General features: G+C 37.9%; 1 protein-coding gene across 6 annotated transcripts; it reads left to right on the top strand.

The window, feature by feature from the left end:
• The first annotated feature begins 6 nt into the window (after nucleotides 1–6).
• On the top strand, nucleotides 7–24,461 carry HERPUD2 (HERPUD family member 2). 6 transcript variants are annotated; one of them, XM_015619218.2, is made up of 9 exons: nucleotides 7–412; nucleotides 5,838–5,915; nucleotides 9,350–9,463; nucleotides 11,451–11,608; nucleotides 16,177–16,263; nucleotides 16,931–17,053; nucleotides 17,355–17,678; nucleotides 18,951–19,065; nucleotides 19,397–24,461. In XM_015619218.2, the coding sequence occupies exons 1-9, from the start codon at nucleotides 266–268 to the stop codon at nucleotides 19,556–19,558; spliced, it is 1,308 nt and encodes a 435-aa protein (XP_015474704.1). In that variant the 5' UTR covers nucleotides 7–265; the 3' UTR covers nucleotides 19,559–24,461. The 6 variants fall into 6 exon arrangements, with proteins under 6 accessions (XP_015474704.1, XP_033367848.1, XP_015474705.1 ...); XM_033511957.1 differs by having other exon boundaries at nucleotides 9,326–9,463; XM_015619219.2 differs by lacking the exon at nucleotides 5,838–5,915.
• Nucleotides 24,462–25,144: the final 683 nt, after the last annotated feature.

Below are 25,144 nucleotides of genomic sequence, written 5' to 3'. Positions count from 1 at the left end.
GGTGCCGTGGTTGGAAAGGTTCGGCCCGGGCGGGTGCGGTCCGGCTGCCGTGCTGTTCATTCGCCCCCGCGGGCGCGGGGAACGAAGGCGAGATCCCCTGTGGCTGCGGTTCCCGGAGCGCCAGCACGAGGATGGGCTCCCCCAGCTCCCCCGGGAAGTTCGCCCCCGGCCGCTGAACCCGCCCGGAGCCCCCCAAAGGTTTGAGCGGTGTCGTGTCCCCGGGGAGGAGGAGAGCGGGGCAGGGCCGGCCGGGCCCGCGGGCAGCATGGACCAGAGCGTGGTGGAGCACCCGGTGACCCTCATCATCAAGGCCCCCAACCAGAAATACACCGACCAGACCATCAGCTGCTTTCTGGAGTGGACTGTGGGCAAGCTGAAGTCCCACCTCTCCAAGGTGTACCCCAGTAAGCCGGTGAGTTGTTGGCAGCCCTTTTTCCTCGCCTTGGCTGTAAGGCTGGGCACTGCGGCGACGTGGGGACAGGCGGTCGAGACTTCCCCTAAGCCTTGTCGAGTAAACAAACAAGAGCTGCCAGAGAGTGACCTGCGTGGAGGCGATGGCCGTCCCTCTGCTTTCAGGGAAGTTGGCGGTGTAACAAATATTAAGCTGCTCTTTTGCATCATGTGAGAAGATCGAAGCGTAGCATCCTGAAAGGCGTTATCGCTAAAGATGCTTACTAATGCTTCGCTTATCTTTTATAAGGAACTGAGATTTCAGTATCTCAGTTAACTGAATTTGAGACTAATTTTTGTAACTCTAAGAGCACTGGCTAAGAGTTCTGTCCTAAAGTATAAGTGATATGCTTAAGGTTAACACGATCTAGGGAATTCACTAGAGTAGATAAGTGTCTATTATTATTGTATTACTTGAAACTATGTAGTTGAACAGCCTCCAAAATTATTTCCTCTTTGAAAAGCCATTTTTCTTGAGACTGTGCTGAAAATTTTGCTGTTAGGTGTTACACAAACTTGTATGACAGCTGTGACTGCATTTTGAAACTTAATACCTATGGCTTTTTTAGTTTTTGAGGGAAATAGACTTTATTTCTAAATTCCTCTTAAGTTCTAAATGTGGCAATTAAAAGGGGCTGTGAAAAAAGCAGTAGGCAATAAGTGATAATACTACATATGTGTAGAAAGGCAGTCATGCAGAACGGTATATTTAAAATTTGTTCTGGACAACTGTATGAGAACTGCAGCAGCGTTTGGGGCCTATAACCAGGCTCTAGAAAACATCAGAAGAAGATAATATTTTAAATCATTTTTCACCTAGTTCAATAGAAGAATTACTGCCGTTGCTGATTTTTTGACAGAGGAAAGTAAAATAATAGCTTTGTCTCAAAAAGGGTTTCTGCCTTTTGGGGGAAGAAGAAAAGCAGCCAGCAACTTGGGCTGTGTCACTGGTACATTGACGTCTGCAAACAGTTGTGAGAGTTTGTGAATATAGTTATTGCTGTGAGTAATTCTCTGCTGAAAGAGCCTATCTGCTGTGAAAAACAAAAATATCACTCCAGCTGATTGCTGCTTCCTCCTCCTCACTAGAATTTCCTCCAGTGACGTGTTTGTGTTTAAACACTAGTTGTCTTACTCATCCTATGAATGATCCTGCTAAATTGAGCTCCTGAAAGAACCTTAATGAACAAGAGGTTTTCATGTGGCACTGTAGGCTTTAAACAGTAGTATAGTGTTAAATTTCAGTTTCCTGAAACATCTTTCTTCTGTTGCAAATAGATTCCTCACCATGCCTCACAGCATTAAATGACTAGTTCAGCATACCCAAACTTGTTCTGAGTTAAAGAATGAGGAGTTTCTTTAACAAGAATTATTAATTCTCATTCAGTAATTCAAATTTTATTTGGATTTACTGCACTTGCAGTTAAACTAATAACAGAACACAGTATTTTTATTTCATAGGACCTTTCAAATTAAAGTAATAACATGGGAGAGGAGAAAGGTGTTTAATAGGATGGCTCCTACATATAGTAAAATCAAAAAGTGTATTTTTGGCTTGATATATTTTTGATGTTGAGTGCTACTGCTTTTTTCAAATGTATATAAGTCCTTTTTCTTTCAGGAGCTCCCCTCCCCCTCCCTGTTTTAAAATTTTTTTTTTTCCTTTTAAAGCAGATCAGTGTTAAAAACTTGATTTCTCTGTTCCCTCAATATGCTAGGTCCTGGAAATAATTTCTATTACAATGCTGTTTTAAGGTGGTGGAACACAGAGACTATACAGGCCTTGCAGTGTTCTTGAAGTTAGGGGTGTAAAGTAGAAATCTGTTGCTGTCACTGCTGTACATAGTATTTCAAGTTTTCTATGTGACTTGAACCTCATTCTTGCATGTGCATCTGTAAATCAGTCGGTAAACTGATGATAACTGTAAGTGTCCTAATTAAATTTACAATTTATTAAGAGTGTGTTTTCAGAAAGCGAGGTGGTTAGAATAGGCAAATGAGAAGTTAGGTCTTGAGGCAGTGTTGTTTGGGATTTTTCCAGATTAATTTGTATAAATTACTTGCCTAAATACATACAAATTTTAAATACAGGCAGATTTAAATTGGTTTAGTTGTTACTAAAGTTGATACATTTTTCAAAGTAAATGCTTGAATAAGCTAAATAGGTTCAGAAGGGTGTTAAATTAGTTTGTGAGTCTTTACTAAGATTCACAATTGTCAGTAGTTTTGCTCCCTGACTGGACCAGTTTTCACAGACAGTACTTCAGTTACAGTGTCTCTAAATGAAATACTTAGGTGGACTAACACAAGACTGTTGTAAAATCAGACTGTGTGTCTCAGTCCCTTCAGTGCCTTAACTGCTGCATCGATTATACCCATAAACAGTCATTTAAAACTTCTATTTCTCATTTCCCGCAGTACCTGTCATCTAGCATTTGCCTACAGTTCTAACGAGATGTGGTTGTCTGGATTTTTATTTCCTATGGAAAGATGGGAGAGAGGCTTAGTGAACTGAAATAATACCTGTCTGGTAGCTGCAGCTCTACAGCTCAGAGCTTGCCTGTGTTTCTACAGGACATTGATACACTGTCTTAGGTTTGATGTTTGGTAATGTTCTGGGCACAGCTAGTTTGGACTAAAGCATTGCAAAAAGAAGTCTTGCATGAAAAATGGAGGAAAAAATTCCAAACCAGTATCTCTGGGGTTCTTAGTTTTGAATATATACCTTTTGGATTTTGATCTGCAAACTGTCTCACATCTCACTCTAGGTTCTAGAATATTTTTTTTTCTAATGCCATGATTTTTTTTTCTTCTTCTGAAAATGGGGCTGCTCTAATTATGTGGTTTGAGGTGTTTTTCCATCACACATTAGTGTTTCAGCTAGCAGTGAGCATGCTGTTCCTTGAAGCAGGAGGTGTGGTAGTGAAATTTCCTCTGGCAGAGGATGAGTTGAATGCCTTTTCTATTTACTTTGGCATATGTGTGAACTACTGTGTTTCCACATTTATTACCTCTTTTTCCATTTGCATTAAAAAAAAAAAAAAAAGCCCATTTCAGAATTGCAGGCTTTCAACCTGAGAATTGCAAGTGATAATCCTTTAGTTCTCAGGTAGGTGTTTAATTTATGAAGGGAGGACTATGGGGTTTTAAGGCCTCATCTTCATCACTACAATCTCTGGTTTAATGTGATTAGCAGTGCTCAACATATGTTTAACCTTTTCTTTTGTGGTTTTGTAGGGAGTTGAAATGCATTACTGAAGGCCACGTAGTCAGCTTTGAGTGGCCCTTTTAATCTTGCCAATTTCACCTCTGTAAAATACTGGTATTTAAATGTTACTTGTATCTTTGAGAAGATTCTTTAATTAGAGGGGGTGGAAGAGGGACTGGTTCACGAGGTACATTAGAGGACAATTGAAAGTGACGGTGTAGAAATTCCATTAGGAGTGAGACGGACAAAACAACACTAGTGGTGTGCTGGATGATGATTTAAAGATTTGGAGTTTGAGGGGTTTTTGCTGTTGGGCTTTCCTTGTTTTAAGTGCTTATCGGTTCTTATTAATCTCCAGATAATCTGTCTCTGGACACAGAAACAAGGATTCTTAAGATTTTTCTTCTGACTGCCCTGGTCAAGCTAAAGCAACAAGTTTCCAATTTACAGGAAATTAAAGTTTTCTTTAATCGGGATGCTTAAATTCTGATTTTTCTGGCTTTTCCCAAGTACAAACTGCAAACTTGCATTCTGCTGGCAGCCTGTTCCTGCTTGAAGGGAGCAACAAAATGGTATAGCTCAAAATAAGTTACTGATAGGAGTCAGGCATTTTTTGTTGTTGTTTTAAATGTTAATGGAAATAGTACAGGATTGTTGTTGAATGTATTACAGTATTTTATCAATTTGACCTGCAAATAACCAGTTCCCCGTGTTGTGTGACATAAAAATACTGTTCAATGCCACTAATTAAAAATACAGAAAAGTGCAGAAGAATAGAGAAAATTGCTCTTAAATAGAAGTGGTAAGCTGTTCTGCACAGTATGTGGCAGACTATTTTTTTAAAAAATATGTATTTAATCATGAATGACTAGTGAATGGCTTTGGGGAAAAAAGTTAAAGCTTCAGATTTACTGACCACTTATTAGCATTATTTGCTTTGAGTATCTCTGTTTTGTTCTAATGATATGACCATTTCTTTTTCGAGGTTAAAAAAACCCGAAAACGTTTTGTAACATTTCTGTATTGAACTAAATTATTTGAGATCCGTAGAAGGCTGTTGAAAGTAAAAACTTGTCAAAAACTTCTGTGAAAGCTTTTCCTAATCACAGAGATCTGGGGCTCAGTTATTTGTTTTAGTATTAGCGTGAACAAGACTGAGGAGCGGGTAGCAGAAGGCTGGGATAGGAAGAGGAGTGGTGTAAGACTTGGTGTTTGCATGATGGGGAAATTCTTCAAATAGTTCATGTTGATAATGCATGTCTGTTCCACTGATGTTAGGCTAGATTTATTCATTTAGCACTTGTTTGTTTTTCTTTCTCTTGTTTGACCAAGTAAGCTCCTTGTTTTAGCATACTGGACATCTTTCTGTAGATACAGTTTACTTTCCTCAAATAGTTTCCTTTAAAATAATTCTGTTATTTCTATTGTGTGGAATAGTCTGAAGTTATTATCATATGAACAGGATATCACTTGTTAAAAAAAGAAGTAAAACCTTTGTTTACAATACTAGATTATTTTAAGCTATGAAACTATAAGAATAGGAAAAAAAAGCTTATCCCGCTTTTTTAAAAAAGGGGGTTTTTTTTAAGGAAGGCTACCTTAAAATAATGCTTTTGCTTCTTCTTGCTTTTTAATGTTTTCCTTCTTGTTTTTTCTAATGATGTTGTTTTTGGTTTTATGGTTTGTTTGTTTTTGGTTTTTTCTCTGCAGGGAGTTTGAGGTTGGGGGCAAGGACTAATAACAGAAAGTCCTTGTGGAAAAATACTAAAATTTGTGCTCTTCTGTGTATTTTAATTGGCATTCCATTGTTCTGCAAACTCTCTTTGCTGCAGCCACTTTTCCATCCATATTTTCAGAAGATGCTGGGGACCAGGAGCAGGGCAAAGAATAAATCACTAAAAGACAGGAATTTTTGAATGTACTTGAAAGTTTTCTTAACAAGCATTTACCCTTAAATGTTGTTAATTGTTATGGCACTCTTGCTGAGTGCTTAATAATATAATTATTTTTCAGAAGTAATTTGTGAGTTAGACTTGTGAGGCCTCTGAAATGTTTTTAATTCTGTCTGTTGGTGATTGGACTTAACATTTGCAGATGAGAAAATTCCTTTTATCCCCAGCTATATACCTGTACAGCAGAAAAAAGAAAAATAATTTCTTTCTTTGTCCCCATTTCCTAGTCTACAAAGGATCAGAGACTGGTGTATTCTGGCAGACTGCTTCCTGATCATCTGCAGCTGAAAGATGTTCTCAGAAAAGTAAGCTTTATATCAACACTATGCAATATTTGATCAAAGCCCATTTTTGGGAAGTAGGAATTTAGATTTGTTTTGCTTAACTTCACATTTTCATTGTTGTATTGAGAGATGTAACCATATAATATTGATATGTTCTGGAAAATATATTTTTAAGTATGCCTTGTGTGTAGGATTATGATGCTTGTGGATTGAGGCATGTTTCCAAATTGGTGGGAGACCAAGCAGGCTATGCTAAGTCCCAAGCAAGTGACATGTTGTGTATCATAGAATCATAGTGTTGGGAGGGACATTATAGGTCTTCTAGATTCAACCCTCCTGCTTTTGGCAGGGGCATCTTCCACTAGACCAGGTTGCTTAGAGCTCCAACTTGGCCTTGACTTCTTTGGACAGTTACCACTGTCATATAAATGGAATAATACAATGTATTTGTGTTGATTTGGGACATCTTTTAAATTCTCATAGAGGCTTGAATCCAGAACTTATGTCAATCATGGCACTTGTGTAAGCAGATAAAGAGTAATATATTAATTGTGCAGAACCAGAATTCTCAATTCCTGAACAATTTCCCGGGAAGGCTGTTTGTTGTCTTGGTTTTGATTTGTCAGCTGTTAACCATTCCTGATTATGTTTAAAACTTTGATGGTTCTTGCTCCTTTAATTTTATACTTTTTAAAAATTCTGTTGGTTCCTATTGGAAAAATAATTTTATTAGCTAATTTTGGTTTCTTCAGTCAACATTTAGATCCCAGTTTTGAATATGCATGACATCTCATGCAGGGAAACTTGGAATATATGCACTTGGTTTTCAAACTGGCTCAAATAGCTTGGATTAATGATACCACCTAGTAGGGACTATTAAATTAGAAAGTTTTTCTTAAAAATGTGTAGAACAAGCTATTTAGGGTAGATAACAAAGAACTTTGGTTTCAGTTTTGATGGTGACAGGAGACATGATGCATTATGTTGAGCTGTCTAAATTCTTTGTAAGCAGCTCAGGATGAAGCAATAGCTGTTATTGGGGAAATGCCTTAGCACCTTGCACAGTTTTTAATCCTATGAAATAGATGAACTCTATAATACAGTACCTGGCTGTTGGTAAGGATACTTTTTTGTAATGTATTGAAGTAAAAATCAATCTACAGGCTACAGGAGTGGGTGGGTCACATTTTAAAACTTCCTATGGAGGAAAGTCTCCAAACATGGATGGTGCTTTAGTGAAAGTGGGTAACTGAACTTTAGTATTAAGATGGAAAAACAGATGCAGAGGAGTCTTGAGTATTGCTTCAGCAGATTAACAGTGCTGTTCCTTTATAATCTTTATTATGAAATAGATTTTATTAAATGAGATTAAACTTCTTACCAAAGAAAATGTTTGCAGTTTGTTATGTATAGGTTTAGTAGAGAACTGAAGCTGGACTGTTGCAAACCAGTATGCCCTGTACTGCTCAGGTGTTCAAGGAAATGCTTATAGAATTTACTCAAAGTTTAGCTTTGCTTGCTAAGGACAAAATGGAGTCCAAATTCCTTAAATTCACTTGGCCTACTTGCAGCATACTTGTTCTAGAAAACAAGATTTCAAACTTTGTTTGTGTGCTAGAGGACAAACTTTGTAACTAATGTCTTTCTTCGCCATAGAGGGGCTGTGCTTGACTTTAAAGCATTGGCATAATGTTTTAAAGTCATAATGGCAGTTATAGGCCTCAGGTGTAGTTAAAGAAATTCAGTGAATTTGAAAACACACCTGTCTTAAGCACAAAGTTAGAAATTCGTGTTGGAAGAAGAGGAGTTTTTGTACTAAAGCTTCTGAGAGCTTTTGGGGAAAATGTATAAACTTGATTAAACTTAAATTCAGTCTCATTCTCTGCCGAAATATTCCTACTTGATTATTTATAAGTTCCTAATATTATCTCAGAACTTACTAAATCACTCAGTGTAGCTTTGTGATACTTGCTCTCCTTGGCACTGACCAGTGTCATTTCACTGATACAAAATGCCTCGAGGCTGGAAGTTGTGGCACTCTTCTAGCACAGTGATGTCCAACACATTACTTATGAATAGAAGTACATTACAATAAACTGTCATGTTTAATAAAGCTGTATGCTGTAGGTTTACCAGTGGTATGTCTAGCTTCCCTTGCCGTTCCCAGGGGCATAAATTATTTTCTAGGAAGAGGGTGATTAGTTAGGTTAAAGGCTTTTGACACGGTCAAAGTGCTGTTCACCTGTGTTCAGTGCTTTCTGACTCTTCCTATCACTGGCTGGTAAGAAATTACACTTAATTGTAGCAGTGAGGCTGTGCTTGGGGTTAGGGGCCAGTACATGGGGAGGAGTTTAAATAACTGAGTGTGCATTGGCTATGCTGGCAGTAATGCACAGTGGCATATAAAAGCATTTGTCTAGTTTTCTCCATTCCTAAAAATCAAAACCATGAAAATGGATAAATGGCTGTTACAGCACAGCTATATGTTATATATAGTTTAAAAAAACCCCTCCAAATGCAGATTTTCTGAATGTCATCTCGTTAAAAATGGCAGCTTGCCTGCACCATGCTGATTTCAGAAGAGGATGGAGGGGTGTTTTTGTTGCTCCTCTTGTTTAAAATATAGTTACTGAGGAAGCTGCAGTGTGCAATTTAAACATGCAGCCAATAGCTGTTGTGTTGCTATGGCCGTGTAAGGGTGTTTTTAAATTTGGTACAGTGAAATAGCTACAGGTTGAAGTTATGGTCTCCAGATTGGGGGTGAGCGTGTTCCTGCAGAATTGGCATGGCCTTGCTAATGGGTTCAAGTGGTGGCATGCATCTGCTTCCTCACTTTCAAATATTTAGGAATACTCAAGCCCCACCTAGCACTTTGAATAGCATTTCCTGAGCATGGAATATCTGCAGGGGCCCTTCAGTTGCCTGTCTGCAGGTTAGACTTGAGCAAACCTTAAACAGGAGCAAAGTGAATGCAATGCCTGGCACATTGTTCACATCTTGGTCTGCTTGTGGAATTCCAGCACCTACCTTTTTCATGTACCCTGATGTCTCTATTCAATAACACTCTTCATAGATCTCAGTGTAAGTGTAAACATTCTTAAGTTTAGGTAAACTGAGCCCTGCAAAAGGTGTGAGATTTTTCCAAAATAAAAGTCAAAGCTTGTGATATGCTTCCTCATGCTTCTCTTAGGGTTCTTCCATTGGTTCTGCTATACTGCAGTTTTAGGAAAAACAGGGGTAAGGTCCATGTTTCATATGTTATTTTGGACAGCTTCTAAGAAGACATTACTTGTGAAACAGTAGGATTCTCTTGTGCTACACTCAAGTGTTGCTTTATGGTCTGTTTTGTATAATGTTTCTTTAGTGTTTACAACTCTGAATTTTTAAAGACCATTTTTTACTTATAAGTTTCTCCAATTTTGTTGCTTTAGCTCTTCAATTTCTTTAATTTTCAGCAAGATGAATATCATATGGTTCACCTGGTATGTACATCTCGGACACCTCCAAGTTCACCAAAACCCAGCACCAGTAGAGAAGGTCACGGAGCGTCAACCTCCAGCAGTAGCTCAGTGAGTTTTTTCTTAAACAGGACACAAATTCCTTCTAAGCTAAGGAAACTTGCCATTAATTTCTCCTTTAACATTTTATATTTGTCTGTGAAATGGTGTGTTGAAAGTAGAGCATACCATAGGAATTTGTACAGTTAGACTTGATTATCTAACGATGTATTTTTATTTAAACAAAGATGACCTTTTTTCAAATTGTAATAGTTATGTTTATTTGATGAAAAACCACTACTTTTTCTAAGCAATTTAACACTGAATCAAAAAGTACACTTTCCTTTCTCTCCATATCCTTGTATCTTTGGCAGAAATCGCCCAGTGTATTCAGAATTTTAGAAAAACTAAGTTTAGATTCGTTTTGTGAAAATTTAAGAGAGACCAGTCAAAATATTGCCATTGTCATGAGATAAAGGTGGAACTTAGCCAGTTTTTCTTCTGTTTGACAGGAATTGGCCAGAATTTATGTATGAACTTCAAGCTAGTCATAGCATCTGCAAGACAGTCAAAAGTAGGAAGTGTTCTTAACACTTAAATTAGTTCAATTGTTTAGAGAACATGTTTGTTTATGGTGTTTTGAGCCTTCCCCTCTTCATACCCTCCAAAATGATGGTCTTTGGTTGTATTGTGTTTTAAAAGCAGTTATGATTTCTGTTGAGAACTTCATAGTTCTTGGCTTTTTCCAGAATTGGCACTATCACTAAGCAACCCTTGAAGGTTAGTCAGAAAGGGATGCATACAATGCCACTGTAGGTACTTTTCATCTGAGGGGCATGGATTGTCAGCATATGGGAAATGCCCTTGGAAGCTGTCTTCATTCTGCTGTTGATAGGGCCGGTGTCAGGCTGCTGTGTGACAGTCAGAAACATGAGCTGTTTAAGCAATGGGAGAGAGGGGACTGTAGCTAAAATATCTTTTCAAGGACTGTATTTATATCTCTGTTTACAGGCAGGACACAATGTTGGCACAAAATACACAATGTATTTTATTGCTGTGTACATCAGTTATAAATGTTGTATTTGAATGACTGTATTAATGACTGCTTAAAGCAGGCAGTATGCAAAGTGCTAGGTTTATAATACTTTGTCAGAAACAGCCTAAACCCAAAGTTTGAATAGTCTTTATCCTTCTATTTGTTCTCCTCCCCACCCTGACTGTCTAGTGGTAAATTTTTCTTGTTTTCTTTGTAGGGCAAATGTGATATAGATGTCTTAAGTAATTGCACGTTCTCACTTCCTGAGTTGTCAGAGTTAGAGGATTTTCTACTGAGTAAACACTGCAGTAATTCTTAGCAACAGGATTTTGGGATTTATTAAAACGGAAATAATGCATCTCAATGGCCCCATTGTAATCTTGTTATGGTGACAGTTTAGAAGCCAGATATCAGAGGTCTGACACTAGCTTCAGGTGTGTTCCTTGGAGCCTAGCTGTTCCTAGGAGTTCTAGCTGTTTCCCTATTCCCACTGATAGCCCCCTTCCAGCGGTGACCGCAGCAATTTGGACTGAGCAGCTGGCACAGTGAAGAGGGTGAAGAGGATGAAGAGTAAAAGGGGTAACTAAAGATAAGGATAGGAAATAGTGTTTTAAGCCACTATCTCTGAAGGCAGTCATATCCTGAAGTTGTAGTTACTTCTGTTAACAATAGCCACTAGGATTTTTGTTCCTGCTAAATATTCTTTCAATTAAGTTTTAGTTTGCTTCAGCTTTTTGAAGCTATGATTAACAGTGACTTGTGGTTTTGTCAGGAAACTATCAAATGTTGAGTCTTTATGAAAAATTCTGGTTTTTTTCCCCTCTTGCACCTGAGTGCAATTTTGAATTTCTGTTTTTACTAAGGCTTGCCAGAACCAATAAAACCACAGAAGACTTACCCAGTGTTTACATTCTTAATAAAACTTGTGACAAAACATTAAAGCAAGTAGTTTTTTTAAGACATAGTAGTAAATCTTATAACTGTGGCAAAAGATCCGCAACCTCGATTTTATTTATTTTTTAGAATTTAGACCGTTCTGGATCAACTGCTGCCTCGTCCACAAACCAAGAAGCTGCTTCTACATCTTTGAACACTAGTGCAGATGGAGTGAGACATCGTAATCTTCCACAAGCACATAGCAATCCCACGCCAAGCCACCAGTTCCCTTATTTAATGCAAGGGTAAGTGAGACTGCAGCAATCCTCACTCCTTCATGCTCTTTGAAGTGCTTTAAATGTTCAGTTGCAATTACGTTTCTTTCACAGTCTGGAAAATTATTTGGCTAGTTTGTCTTGAAGCATAAGTCACATTAGAAAAGTTTCCATATGAAAATTAGGGTTTTCAGCTAGGAATCAGTCAAAGAGGAAGTGCTCTTGGTGCTCCCCTTCAGGCTGGTTTTTTTTTATACATTTCTTTATGCTTTCTGCCCTCAATTTTCTTGGACAAGTGCAGCTTTAGTATGTCTAGTGGATGTAGTTAGTAATGTAACTGATAGAATTATTACTTCGGGTTGTCTTTTCTGTCCTTTATTTTGTCAACACTAAATTATTAGTAGAATATGATGGTTTCTAGTTTCTGACACACACAAGATTTAATTCTTCATTTCTCCATATTGGATTCAACTGTAGAAATGATATGCAGATATTTAGAGTATGTGTAGTGCTTGTGTATCTACAACAGAATGAAACTATCTACCAATGATAGTTCTGAAGTGATAGCTGTCATTTCCTCAGGGATCACTTTCAAGTTTCCTTTCTGGCAAGGTGTTCTCCCAGTACTGTATAGATTCTAGAAATCTACTTTGGAGAATGTTGAAACAAAAAACCCTAAAAGAATGTGCTAACAGTAACATTGCTTCTGTTGCTGGAAAGAAAACAGATGCCAAGAGCTGTTGAAAGTTTACTTAGTTTGTTTAATTTACATGCTCTCATTAGAGTTAATTAAGACTTTACTACTCTTCCTAGTTTTCCTCTTGAATTTGTTAATTTTTTTTATTATCTGAAATGTACTGTCTGCTGAGAAGAGATGGCCTTTAGAGTGGGTGGAGATTTGTTATTCTGACCAAATGCACTTTCACAGAAGTGGTCATACTTGCCTTTCAGACAAAGCTAGGTGACAACAGGTTGACTGTCAAGACTGCTATTGGTTTAATATAAATTAATTCTAAAAGCAATTTATTATCTGTTGTGTAAATGACTAATCTGTATTTTAATTAGCTTTTCACACAGACATATTTTGAGTTTTTGTCAAGTGTGGTGAACTGAATAGGCTGTGGACTTCGAAAAGGCAGCAGAACCATTTTTTATGGTTTCATTATTTGAGCTGAATGAATTTGTGTCAGTTTGGGAGACATTGCTGTCTTGGAAAGAAAATATAACTTAAATTAAAAGTACTAAGTCCATGCTTTGCTATGTCTAGCATGTAATGAAGATTGAGAGGGGTGGATTTGTAGATTGAAAAAGTTGCTGAGAAGTGCTGTACCTATTTCAGGGGTTTCAGTCCTACTTGGATGATTTCTGACTTTGTTACCTGGAATAGGGTACTGCTTGTGACTGTGGTGCATTAGCAGTGCACCCAAATCACTTATTTCAATTTTGTGTAATCCAAAAGGAATCCAGAGGGTGATCCAAGAGCATTCTGTGGTGCAAACAGAACTGTAGTAAATGCAAATGACTGGAGGTTTCCAGAAGTGCATTCCTAATCTTAACAGAAATGCCAAAATAAACAAACCATAAATAATCCTAGGCCTTTTTTTAAAAAAAGTCTTTTAATGGAATGCTGTCAGAACTTGAAGTAGATCTTTGTAGACTGCTGGGTATTGGCTCTGCTCAACTCCAAATCATCTGTGCCCAGTGCCTGCTGGAGTCTGCTTGCTTCCTTAAAAACCCTTTTTAAAGCTTCAATAATCTTTTCAGATGCATCTGCTTGTATTCCAGCAGTAAGAAATGTCCTCTTTTTTTTTTAGCTGTCTCTTAAAAATCACTTTGGGATCTAGCTTTAATGTAATTTATTCGCAGATCAAGACTTGTTAGGAGCATGAAGATTCATAGCTGAAACTGGTGTTACTTTGTTTATTTTTCTTTTCTTTTCATGACCAAACAATTTTTATTCTAGCTGCATGATGAACTGTAGGCACTGCTGATGGGGAAAGATCTCCAGGAGTTTGAAAATTTATGTAAGGGTCAGTTTCCTTGGGCATTTTGCAGTACTTGATTGATTTGTACAAATAAGTAATGTGAATGTTAAATGATTAAATTACAGTTTCAATGTTTTTTCAGCTCCTGGCTTAAAATTGCAGTGTGAGAGTTGAACATACTTTGGGAAAACAGCATTTAGTTCAGAACGTTGAAGTATTACAGGGGAAAAAAAATAAAACTTTCTGTTGCTTTTAAACTTTTGCAAATGCTGTTTTCAGAAGATCTAAATTTGTGGTTGCAAGTAGCTTATGTATGTACCAAGTTAGGCTTTAGCTGTGGGGAGCGAGCACAGCATTGTCGGCTCCTGTGGACTTTGATGGGGATCAGGACCTGTGCTGTGCTGCATGGGCAGAAGCAGAACACATGGGCTCAGCCCTGACAGGACTCGCATTTCAGACTGGAGACCACTTGGAAGCAGTAAGCAGACAAGAGACATCAAGGCAGTGAAATCATTTGTCAAGTGTGGGTGGCCTGTCTAGTGAAATGTTTTCATATTGTGCACACAGTAATGTTTGAAAGCAAGTGACATACTGAGAGCATGCAGTATATCCTAGCACATAAATACCTTGCTGCATCAGTTACCTTTGCTCACTATATTTTCTTCTAAGTAGCAAATAACATAGTGGAGGAAACTGAAATATCACCTGAAGTTGATGTCCCAAGCTGTTAAGTCCGAATAAAAAGTCTTGTTTTTTCTCAAGTGAGCAGTATCTTCATGATAACCTCACTTTAAAATTCAGTGCTGGTTAGTTCATTTGGGTGTCTTCTGTAGACCAAAATAAATAGTTTTGAGCTTTTTAGCCATCCTGAGGAGCACTGTGTGTCTTTTCAGAATATTCTGAAGCTACTTCTACCATTTGAACTGTTCTCTGGCTTATTCAACTGTTCTTCTATTGTCTGCTCTGCTTTGTTCTACAGTCTTGGAATGCCTGTACAGATACTATTAGCTTTGTCCTTACGCTGTTGCTGCCGTTCTTTTGAAATACTCTGCTTCCTACCTTTTTCTCCTCTGTTTGGAAAAGGATGAGGAGAAAGTATTGTGCTACTTTACTTTTTCCTTGAGCAGCAAGCTGCCTTGCTTTGCTGAGAAGATCCTCTCCCTTTGGGGAGCTTCTTCTGACTGAAATACATTGTTGCAGTGTAAAGAGTTGTTTCTGAATTTCACAAGCTAATTTAATACCATGGTAACTGTAATAGCTATATAATTGACATTTGCCTCATTTTGATTTTTGATGAGCAAACAAAATGCTGCTGTACTAGTTGGCATTTTACGCCAGAAGCCAGTTGTAAGCCAGTCTCTACTTCTGCTCAGTTAATGGGATCAGGTCTTGAAAAATTAAGTCTTGCTTCTCAAGCAGTCATGCCTTCTAGAAAAGCTGTTGGGGAAAAAAAGATGAAAAACCTACCACAATATTTGAGTGTGAAAGAAGTAATGTGGAAAAAAAGTACGTGACATAACTTCTGTGGTTTGAGTTGAGTAGGCTGCTTAATCTACTATTAGGCTTTAAGACATTAAGAAAGCAGGTTTTGAAAGAGTTTGAAAGAAAGGTGAGGCTCAAATATGATATTTCTAAAAGATACATCTGTGAGGGCAAGCTGTTGGGTGTTGAGGCCTCAACCTTTCTTGAGGTCAACATAGCAGTTACAAGGAAGAACCCTAAAATCTGTATCTGATGAGAAAAGGAAGTGGCAAATTCCTTCAGAACTCACTCAGGCAAGTTGAGTAGCACTGCTTTTTGGTGACTGAGGTGGAAGTGAGTAATCCTGCTTGTTCAGAAACTCATCTGATACTCTACCTGCTTGAAAGTGAGACACTGCTCATTGGTTTGTCTCAGCACAGTACTTAATGATACTCATGTAGAATATTTAAATCATCTTTACATTTCGAGGTCAAATATTTTGTGAATTTTGGAGGAGTCTTATCTCTCCAAGTGTTTGACAGTTCCAGGGATAGAAAAACACATTCTTATAGCTTGCAACTGTAAATCATGATTAATGTTTTTCAACAGTGGCTTCATGGCATTGCTGTTTCAACATGCTAATAATGCATAAGTAAATAGCATCAGCAGGGCTGCTAGTTAACCCTTTCAATTTTTAAAATAAACCTTCAATAATGCCTGTGACTATCTCAGTTTGTGGGTATCAGGAAAGTACTTTCGTACTTTTTCTTTCTTTCTTTTTTTTTTTTTCTTTTTTTGCCCCCCAAAAATGTTGTCAAAACAGATTATGGCTAAACGCAAGCAAAACAGTTTTAGCAGAGGTCATGGAGTTGCATGGCAGGTACTTGTACAGAATTACAGTGAAATATGTATTCATGTGTAACACAGCAAAAAGATTTTAATGTCTTCCTCCCCATCTTTCTTTCTGGGCATGTCGTGTATATCTGAATGCCTGGTAAGACTAATGAAATCTCTTGGTGATATCTTTGCAGGGAGTGCCTTACTTAGGGAACAGGTGTAGTCTGCAGTACAATTACAGCAGTCTCAGCTTTTGCTACCTGCAGTCTGAATAAACTTTTCTTCATGCTTTATACTCTCATGCTGTCCTGAAAGATGTCCTGGTTTACTACAGTTCACTACATCAAAATCTTTCGGGAAAGAGTTGGAAATCTTGCCAAAACATGCTATATGCTCTAGGAGGTAAGAGAGGATAAGAAGTCTAATAGCAGACAAAACCAAACATAAAACTTAACTACAGGAGTTTTCCCTCTTTTGCATGTGAATCAGAGTTAAAAGCCCATAGGGAGGAGAATCACATATGCTCAAAAATTGAAGGGGGGTAGTAAATCCTTTACAATGTTCTTAGATGCAATCTTCAGAAGCTGTATCTGAAAGATAAGTTTGTTGTCTTTGCCTATGATATTTCTTCATGTCTCTGATCACAGTGATATTTAAGTATTGCTTCTAAAAGAATACTAGAGAAGATAGTGAGTTTTCCCTTTAGAGCTCCTGTAGACCTTTAAGGATGATCTCTGAACTTAAAAGGAATTGTATGGAAGAATTTCTGTAGTTAGCATAGTCTTGAAAAATTTCCAGCATTGTTTTGTCCCAGAGATGCATCTAGTGACATACTAAGTACAAAGCCAAATATTCTTTCTAGAGAAATAACTTTGCTTGTTAATTTCTTTTATCAAAAGATAGTGCTTTTTTGGAATGGGTTGAATGATCTCACTATATGTTATTTCAAAGTGTTATTTTAGGGGTGCAAATGAGAAGAGAAATGCTACTTTAATTGTTTTTTAATGCTAGCACGCTTTTTAAATGTCACAGTTCAGAGCTGAATATTTTTCTTTAAATCATGTTCTAGCAATATAGGCAACCAGTTTCCAGGCCAAGGTGTTCCTGCTGGATTTTCTATGTATCCTGCATTCAGTCCCTTACAGATGATATGGTGGCAACAGATGTATGTACGTCAGTACTACATGGAATAGTAAGTTTGCATTATCTTACTTTTGAGCTACACTAGTGAAAAGAATATATTAAATGTTTTTTGTCAGGATCAAAATGTCTGTGTTTATTTTGTCTAGCTCTGTTTTATACCTAGTTTTGTCCAGTAAATTATGAAAGCCAGTCTTGGATTAGAATTAAATTAATGTCTTAGTAAATAAAAATCTAAGGGAAAATGTGGTTTGTTTTGACATGTATTACATCTGGAACTGTAGCAAAGAAGACAGGCTTAGTAATTATGGTGCATGTTTTTTGACAAACCAGGTTTATGTTTAAATTTTTAGCCAAGCTGCTGTTTCAGCCCAAGTGACTTCCAGCACTGAGCCAGCAAGATCTGCAGTTGCCCAGGCTGTAAATTCAGAACATGCTCCTGCAAATGAGCCTGCAGCAGTGCCAAATGTAGCTGTCCAGGAGAACAGGCCTGTAAACCAAAATGTTCAGATGAATGCACAGGGTGGTCCAGTAGTGAATGAAGAGGACTTCAACCGGGACTGGCTGGACTGGATGTACACATTCTCTAGAGCAGCAATTCTTCTGAGCATTGTATACTTCTATTCTTCTTTCAGTCGGTTTGTCATGGTAATGGGAGCCATGCTGCTGGTTTATTTGTGAGTACAACAGTTGAGTATAGCTGCAGATCTGAGATGTGGAGTATGGTGCTAATATTCATTCAATTTAAAATTAAAAATTACCCACATGCAAATATTTACACAGTGCTCCTTTACAGTAGGGTGTGTCTGTTAAAAAAAGTAAATTTAAACAGGTAGAAAAACTGATGTGAAGAAAGAAATGATTCTCAAAATATTTTTACAGTAAGTTGGATACCTCTTACACCTGAAACACAATGTTCTTACATATTGGTGATATTAATAGATCAGTGCTGTTGAAATGTAGCATCTTGGGATGAAAATTTAAAAACGTCTAAATTTAGACATCTATAAAAATAATAAATAACATCTATAAAAATAAACGTTAAATTTTAAAAATTTAAAAAGTGGGGGTGATGGGAGGGAAGCTCATATAGGTCAAGCATGAACTTGCATAAACTTAAACTTACGGCTTGGATGTGAAAGTGCAAAGCTCATGTATATTTCCAAAATAAATTATGGGCTGTGTGCAGTAAATTTTGTTGGGCAGAGTTAAGGTAGTGGTAGTGTAATGGTGGGGTACTAGATCTGGTAGATTTAAAGAGATTGTAAAAATTTTTTAACTGCACATCATAAAGACCTAGGCACATTCTGTGTTTAGCTGAGAAATACCAGTACTGTTGTCATCACTTCCTCTTGCATATGAAGATACCTTAATGATGTAAAAAGAAGTGGAAAACAGCAGTAATGCTTGATATTTTAGACTGATGCCATGCACTCAGAGTTTCCTTACACTGTAGTCTCAGTCCTAACTAGGACTGTTCTTTCATACAGGTAGGGTAGCTGAAATCAGAATATAGATGCTTGGAAATGTAGGAGAGGCTTATTTTATTTACAGTGGTAATGTGGTTCAAGCATTAGCTGAAGTTTAAATTCATTTTTTTTCCAGGAAAAAATAAATTTAAACTAAATAAATTAAGGCTGGCTTTGAAAACTTATTTAACTTCAGTACTTAAAAATGGGGAGGAGACCCATAAAAAGTATTCTACATATTGAATCACCTAATCATGGTATATTACTCCTTTTCTGGAACTGAGGGCTATGAACAGCAAGACCTTAACGCAGACATTGAAGAATAACCATTCAGTCTAGAAGGATGAATTACAGAAAAATAGATGTAACTTGATTCATTTGAAAATACTTACAGAATTTCTGCAGTAGCTAGCTGTAGAAAAAAAATATTTTTGTTCCTTTCAAAAGAGAGGTTTTCAACTGTTCCACTTTCTTACATAGACACCAAGCTGGATGGTTTCCCTTTAGGCAAGAGGGAGGCCAACAACAGGCAGCCAATAATGCAGAAGTGAACCGTGATGGGCAACATGCAAATAATCCTGATCTTGAAGAGATGGTGAGTAAGGGCAGACATGTCTTTTGAGACTCCTCTGTATTGTAAAGTATGCTGTAGTGCCTGGACAGAAAGTCAACTTTTGTGGAATAGAGTTGGTTTAACCAGAAAGCTTTCAGCATTGTCCTCAGGTTGTGCCTGCTGCTTAAGTTCTGTATTTCTCCAGTCTGATGGTTACTGATTGTCTCTACTTCAGTCACAGACTTTCTTCATGCTAGTTACTTCAGGAAGTTATTCTGAGAGAAATCACTTAATGTAGGAAGATACTGCTGGTTACCTTATGTCAGAATTCTGAAAAGAAGCAGTTGAATTGCTTCAATTTCTGTTTTTAAAGGAGCGACTTATGGATGATGGGATTGATGAAGACAACGGAGAAGATGCAGGTGAAGATGGCAATACAGAGCAGCAGCCTGGATTCATGGCTTCTGCTTGGTCCTTTATCACAACCTTCTTCACATCACTGATCCCTGAAGGGCCTCCACAGGTTGGCAATTAAAGTGGAAAAGGAACTGTGTCAGGCAACCTCAGTAGCCATACGTAGAAGTGGAGCAGATCCTAGAGAGTGTTCTAAATACAGTGCAATTTCTGAAAATTTATAATGTTTTCTTTTTGATCATGGTGTACAAAACTGTGTATTTTTTTTTCTTTTGGCTTTCTCATGCATTGAATATTTTAAGCACAAGTGGACTACTAAATGCTTTCTTTAAGATTCTTCTTTTTCTGAAGAATAAAATGTAAAGATATTTGTCTTCCATGTTTTGTTTTAATTTCAAATGTGTGTTACACTGAGGCAAAGAGCTTGTATGTAATCTGCACCATTACCTCTTTAAAGAGCTGTTAAGACTATGAATGTTGACAGACCTTTCCAAATGCTCTCTATTTATCTGAATAATGTATCTTGTGTTAGTTTGATACAGGCTATGAATTCTCACATGGGATTTGGAACTTAAATAATTCCTGAGAGAATGCAGTAAACACGAGGGTTACTTGTTAATGGCATGTTGTCTTCATGTCAGAAAATAGTCGTTTAAAAAGCTGAGAGCATTTTCTTGAGACTGTACTGGTGTGCATTAAAGTTGGAGGTATTTGACAGCTCTTCAAAGACAATTGGCAGTGATGGGATAAACCTTAAATGTTTGATACATACAGTACTTTTTAAGGAAAATATAGCTGCGCTGGGGCAAAATATGTACACTAGGTTTTTTAATAAAACTGTTATGGTAACTCTTTTGGATGTTTATATGCCTATTTGAATGCAAATGGCTAAATTGTGCCTCATTAAGAATGAGGATATGATTAATTTGAGAGTGTAATAAAGTTATCATGGTGGCATTACTGGCATTGACCGAAGTGATGTGTTTGTAGCAGCATCTATACAGTTACAAGTATGATCTCAACAGCAGACTATCTGTAGTCTTAACTTCATTAACCTAATTAAAACTAAGAAAAAAAAAAAAGGTGCATGAGAGAGTATAGCACAGTGCTATGTCAGGTTATTGGTTGCTTTCTTTAGATTTTAATCATAGTCAAGAAGGTACATTTGGTTTTGTTCTTAATTCTGAAATATCATGTGCTTTTTAACTTCAAAATATCTGCAAAGATTGTTGCACTACTACCAAAGGAACGCTTATTTGACTTCCAAGTACAGGGCAAAACTTGAATATTCTGAATGAGTGATAAATAGGGATTTATTTTTTGCTTGTTTATGTTAAACAACTATGTAGCAAGGCTTTAAACTGAAAGAAAACCTTTTAATTTTTTACAAGTTTGTCAGGAGAAATAGAAATATAAGTCTTAAAAGCATCAATTATTTTATTTGCTATATAGGTAGCAATGGTGAATAAGTCATGTTTAGTTACAATCTTTTCTTCTTATTTTTATTATGGAAAGCTACCCTCAATTTTGGTTCTTTACTACATATACAATAAATGTGTACACCTTGTCCATGAAATGTAACCTTTTAAGTTTGGCAGATGGATCTAACTTGATCTACTATTTAAGGGCTGCTACAAAAATTACATTTTTAAAGGAGTGTCACAAGTGGCATGGCAGTCTTGGATGTCACAGGCCTTATTTTTGGAATACATTGAAGAAGCTTTAGCTATTTGACCTGTGTGTTCTCCTTCTCACTTTTACCAAAGTTTTCTTTTACCATTTTTATTTTTGTCCTTATTTAGCATACCTGTGCAGTTATGGCCTGTTAGTATCCAGCTATCAACAGCCATTTGTTGCTTCTTAGCAATGTTGTTCAGGTTGGTTTGTTTTCCATGTTGTAGGAAGCAGTTGTGGCAGCTCTCTGCTGTTAGCAGACTAGATTAAGAAAGCTGCTCTTATGCTGTTAGCCCTGGTTTGGTTAAAAGGTGTAGAATTGTCTCTGCTGGTTTGTATTCAGACAAGGATAAATATGAAAGGTTTCACAAGTCTGAAATAGTGAAATGGGAAATTCTGGCAGTTGGTTGGATGTTGAGGGAGATTTTCTGAAAGCTTTAATCAGAACACGGAGTTGGAGTGATGTGTCACAGAGGCCACACTTCCACGAGATCATTTTAAGGTCATAGAATCTCCCAGCTTCCACAACTTGCCAAGATGCAAGGAAGGAGAAGCAAAAATATGGTTACTGAGGAAAGTGAGTGGGAAATTACAATGTGATAGGAAGCATTACCAAAGAGTTGGAGGCAGAAGAAAGCTACTGGCAGAAGCAAAAATAAGGTTGTGATCATGAGTAAATACAAAACAAGCATTGAAATGCAGATTGAGGTAAAAAAGGTGCACTTTTTAGAAAAGGACAGAACTTATTGAAAATTAGTGAGGTCTTTGTTGCATATGTTTGAGTGATTTGGGTCAAGAATTGAACAGCATATGAAGTATAACAGGTGATTATGGGAGAGAAATCAAAACCCTAGGAAAATAGTTGCTTTTTCTTAGTATATACTATTAGTACATAACAGTAGGAACTGTTCAATAGCATAAACCAAAACACAGTTATATATTACATGGTCTAGGCAAAGTCAGATGCAGAACTGTAGTAAATCTGTAGCATGAAGTGTGGCAAAAGACTTGAGGATTGAATCACCATCGGATGTGCCCCAATTGACCTGTACATTACCCCCTTTTAAATCTTTGAATGTAGGAAAAAGGATTAAAATTCTTTCCTTTACCTTTCAGGAGGACCTGAAATGACAGATGCATTTATATTATTCTAAATGTAGGTTAACAGCGACTCTATGGCAGCATGTGCAATAACTTCATGGTGTGTTGATGTAAGAGACACTCATATCAGAAACAAACACAAGCGAGGTATATTCCATCCATAGTACTTCTGCTGTGAAGATACAGATTAGATCAGCAGTGCTGGTGGAGCAGATGTATGAAAAGAGCAACAGACAGTTACTCCTTAGCATGATTTCTTAATACTGTGCTTTGAAAAACACTTTGCAACTCCTGTGTATCCATAAATATACATACATTGACTTCTAAATCCCAGTTTACATTGAGTTTAGCAGTGCCACTGTTTGCCTAACATGTTGTCCTGGTTTAAGCCCAGCTGGTAACTATGTACCATGTAGCTGCTTGTTCCCTTCTCTTTTCCTCCCCTCCCTCATGGAATGGAGAGGAGAATCAGGAAAAAAAGTAAAACTCAGGGGGTGAGATAAGAACAGTGTAATAATTGAGATAAATTGAAATACAATGTTAATGCTAATAATTGTAGTAAAGAGGGTACAGAGAAATCCCAAGAAAAATGAGGCACAGTACAGTTGCTCACTGCCTGCTGAAGAATGACCAGCCCATCCCTTAGCTGCACCTGACACCATTTTGGATAGCTTCCCCCAGTTTATATCCTGGGCATGACCCTCTATGCTTGGAATATCCATTTGGCCAGTTTGGATCAGCTGTCTTGGCCATGTTCCCTCACAGCCTCTTGTGTGCCTGCTCCTGGCAGAGCATGGGAAACTCTGGAGACCTTGATTTAGGGTAAGCACTGCTCAGCAACAACAGAAACATCAGTGTGTTATCACCATTGTTCTCACACTCAGTCTAAAGCACAGTACTTCTTAGTACTGGCTACTAAAAAGAAAACTATCCCAGCTGAAACTAGGACACAAGTGTAACATCAAGTCAAGCTGGAGAATTCTTTGGAACAAAACAGTGGATAGAGGGATCTTTATTCTGTTACGAGCGTGCCATCTATTGCTCGTGCTACCGTTTGGTTGGGAGACCTTGAGGGGCAGAATTGGCTTTCCAGGTATTCCCTGTTGCCCTTAAATTCAGGTGATTCATAGAGAAGTTACCACCTGATGTTCAAGGAAAACTTTGCTTCAGTCTAAGATAACACTGCCTTCTTACTATTGCTGCAGCAGAAGGAAAAAAACCCCAAACCGTTGTTGGTGATGATTGTAATCTTAATAGGTGATGCAAAACGACTGACACTTCTGTCAGATGGTGTGATTAGTCATGTTTCTGCTGCTTGTTTTCTGTACATACTGAAAATTTTCTAGTGTAATTCATATTTAGCAGCCTTTTCTGTTGACAGAAAGCAGTTCAGAATTTACCCCAGTGAGTGTGAACTCTGACTTATTTTTGGATATATTTGAGTGGGCTGTTGCAGACTCAGCTACAGCCCTGCTGGGTGCACCCTCGTTAGTAAGGGGCACTGCCTTTACTTGTGTGCCAGCTGCCAAAGCCTCCAGGGTGTGTCAGGAAAGCTTTGATGCTGCTGGCATTCAAGTTAAGGGCATTAATGCCAGCTTGGCTGTTCCTGTGGGTGAGGTACTCGTATTTCAGATTCCAGTGTTAGTATAGGTGGGATGATGCAAAGTGGGAGTGAGTTACTTCATCACTCACAGCCTTAGTTTCAAAGCTGCTGCTTGTCCAACTAACAAGATAATACAATGTAAGATACAGGTTTCATCATGATTCCTACTCCTATAAAAAGAGCATTTAGCCATTCTGCGTGGTGGTGGCTCTGCAAGAATGCTACATCTGGAGTACTTGTTCAGCTGCAGCTTCTTTCTCTTGGCTGGATTTATTCACTTGCAGCTGTCTATGCAAGCTCTCGCTTTTGAAGGAAGTCAGGTGACTTATGTGAAGCCTTAGCAGTTTAGATCTATTTACAGGAATCAACCCAGTAGCACTGACTGGAGAGGAGGGAAGCACATACTGGACTTGAAGGAACTATCTACCCATAATGAGACTAGGACGGGCTAACTTCTTTTGTATTTGCAGAGGCAAGCAAAGTGCCCAGTGGGAGAATTCCCATGGCACATAAGCAGCATTTCCACTTCTTTATCAAGACAAACTTTCTCCACTTTAAGATCAGTTTGTGCTTATTTTAGACTTCATTTAAGCCACATGAGGAAATCTTGCTGTATAACAATAAAAATTTATATTTTTTTTCCTTTAATGTGTGTCGATGATATTGGTGGATGACTCTTGCAAAATTTTAGCTGTGCTAGGAATAAACTGTAAAATTGCTGGTAATTTTTGGAGTAGGGAGCTTATACCAGAGCAGCTGCTGCTGAGATTGCTCACACAGTGGTGAGGTGTGTTTAAGCAGGGGAAAATTTACAGAGAGATGACAATTTTCCCCCTAGCTTTCCAGAAATCTAGAGAGGGAAAAGCTATGTGTGAGTTCACGAGATGGATGTAAACTGGGTTGTGGATATGTAAAAATTTAAAATATGAGGGGTTTTTTTTGGGTTTTTTTTTTTGGTGCATGTGCACACATATTTTCTTGATGGCTTTAGAAAGACTGCTGGAAAGGAAAGCCAAAACCCAGTCTCTGTGTTAAAGTTACCGTGTTTGGGTGGCTTTCTTCAGTGTTTTGTTTAGTAACTTGGTGCAAGGTTAAGCCATAGCCATGAAATAACCGCAGCAATGTGAAAATACGCCGCCGTAAAAATAAATGAGCCGATTGTGTAGCCGGTGAGCCAGTTGACGCTCTAATTTGTCAGCCAGAGATAATTAAGGAAATGAGTAATCGACAGAATAAGAGAGCGTCATTGGTGACGGGGTAACCGGGGGCGCTGAGGGCAGGGCCGGAGCCCGAGCGGGGCGGCGGCGCTGCTCCAGCAAGCCGCTAGAT

This window comes from Parus major, chromosome 2 (assembly GCF_001522545.3).
Source record: "Parus major isolate Abel chromosome 2, Parus_major1.1, whole genome shotgun sequence".
NCBI classification, from domain to species: Eukaryota; Metazoa; Chordata; class Aves; order Passeriformes; family Paridae; genus Parus; species Parus major.
Note: the sequence above shows the minus strand (reverse complement) of the source record. Positions and strands in the feature narration are given on the sequence as shown.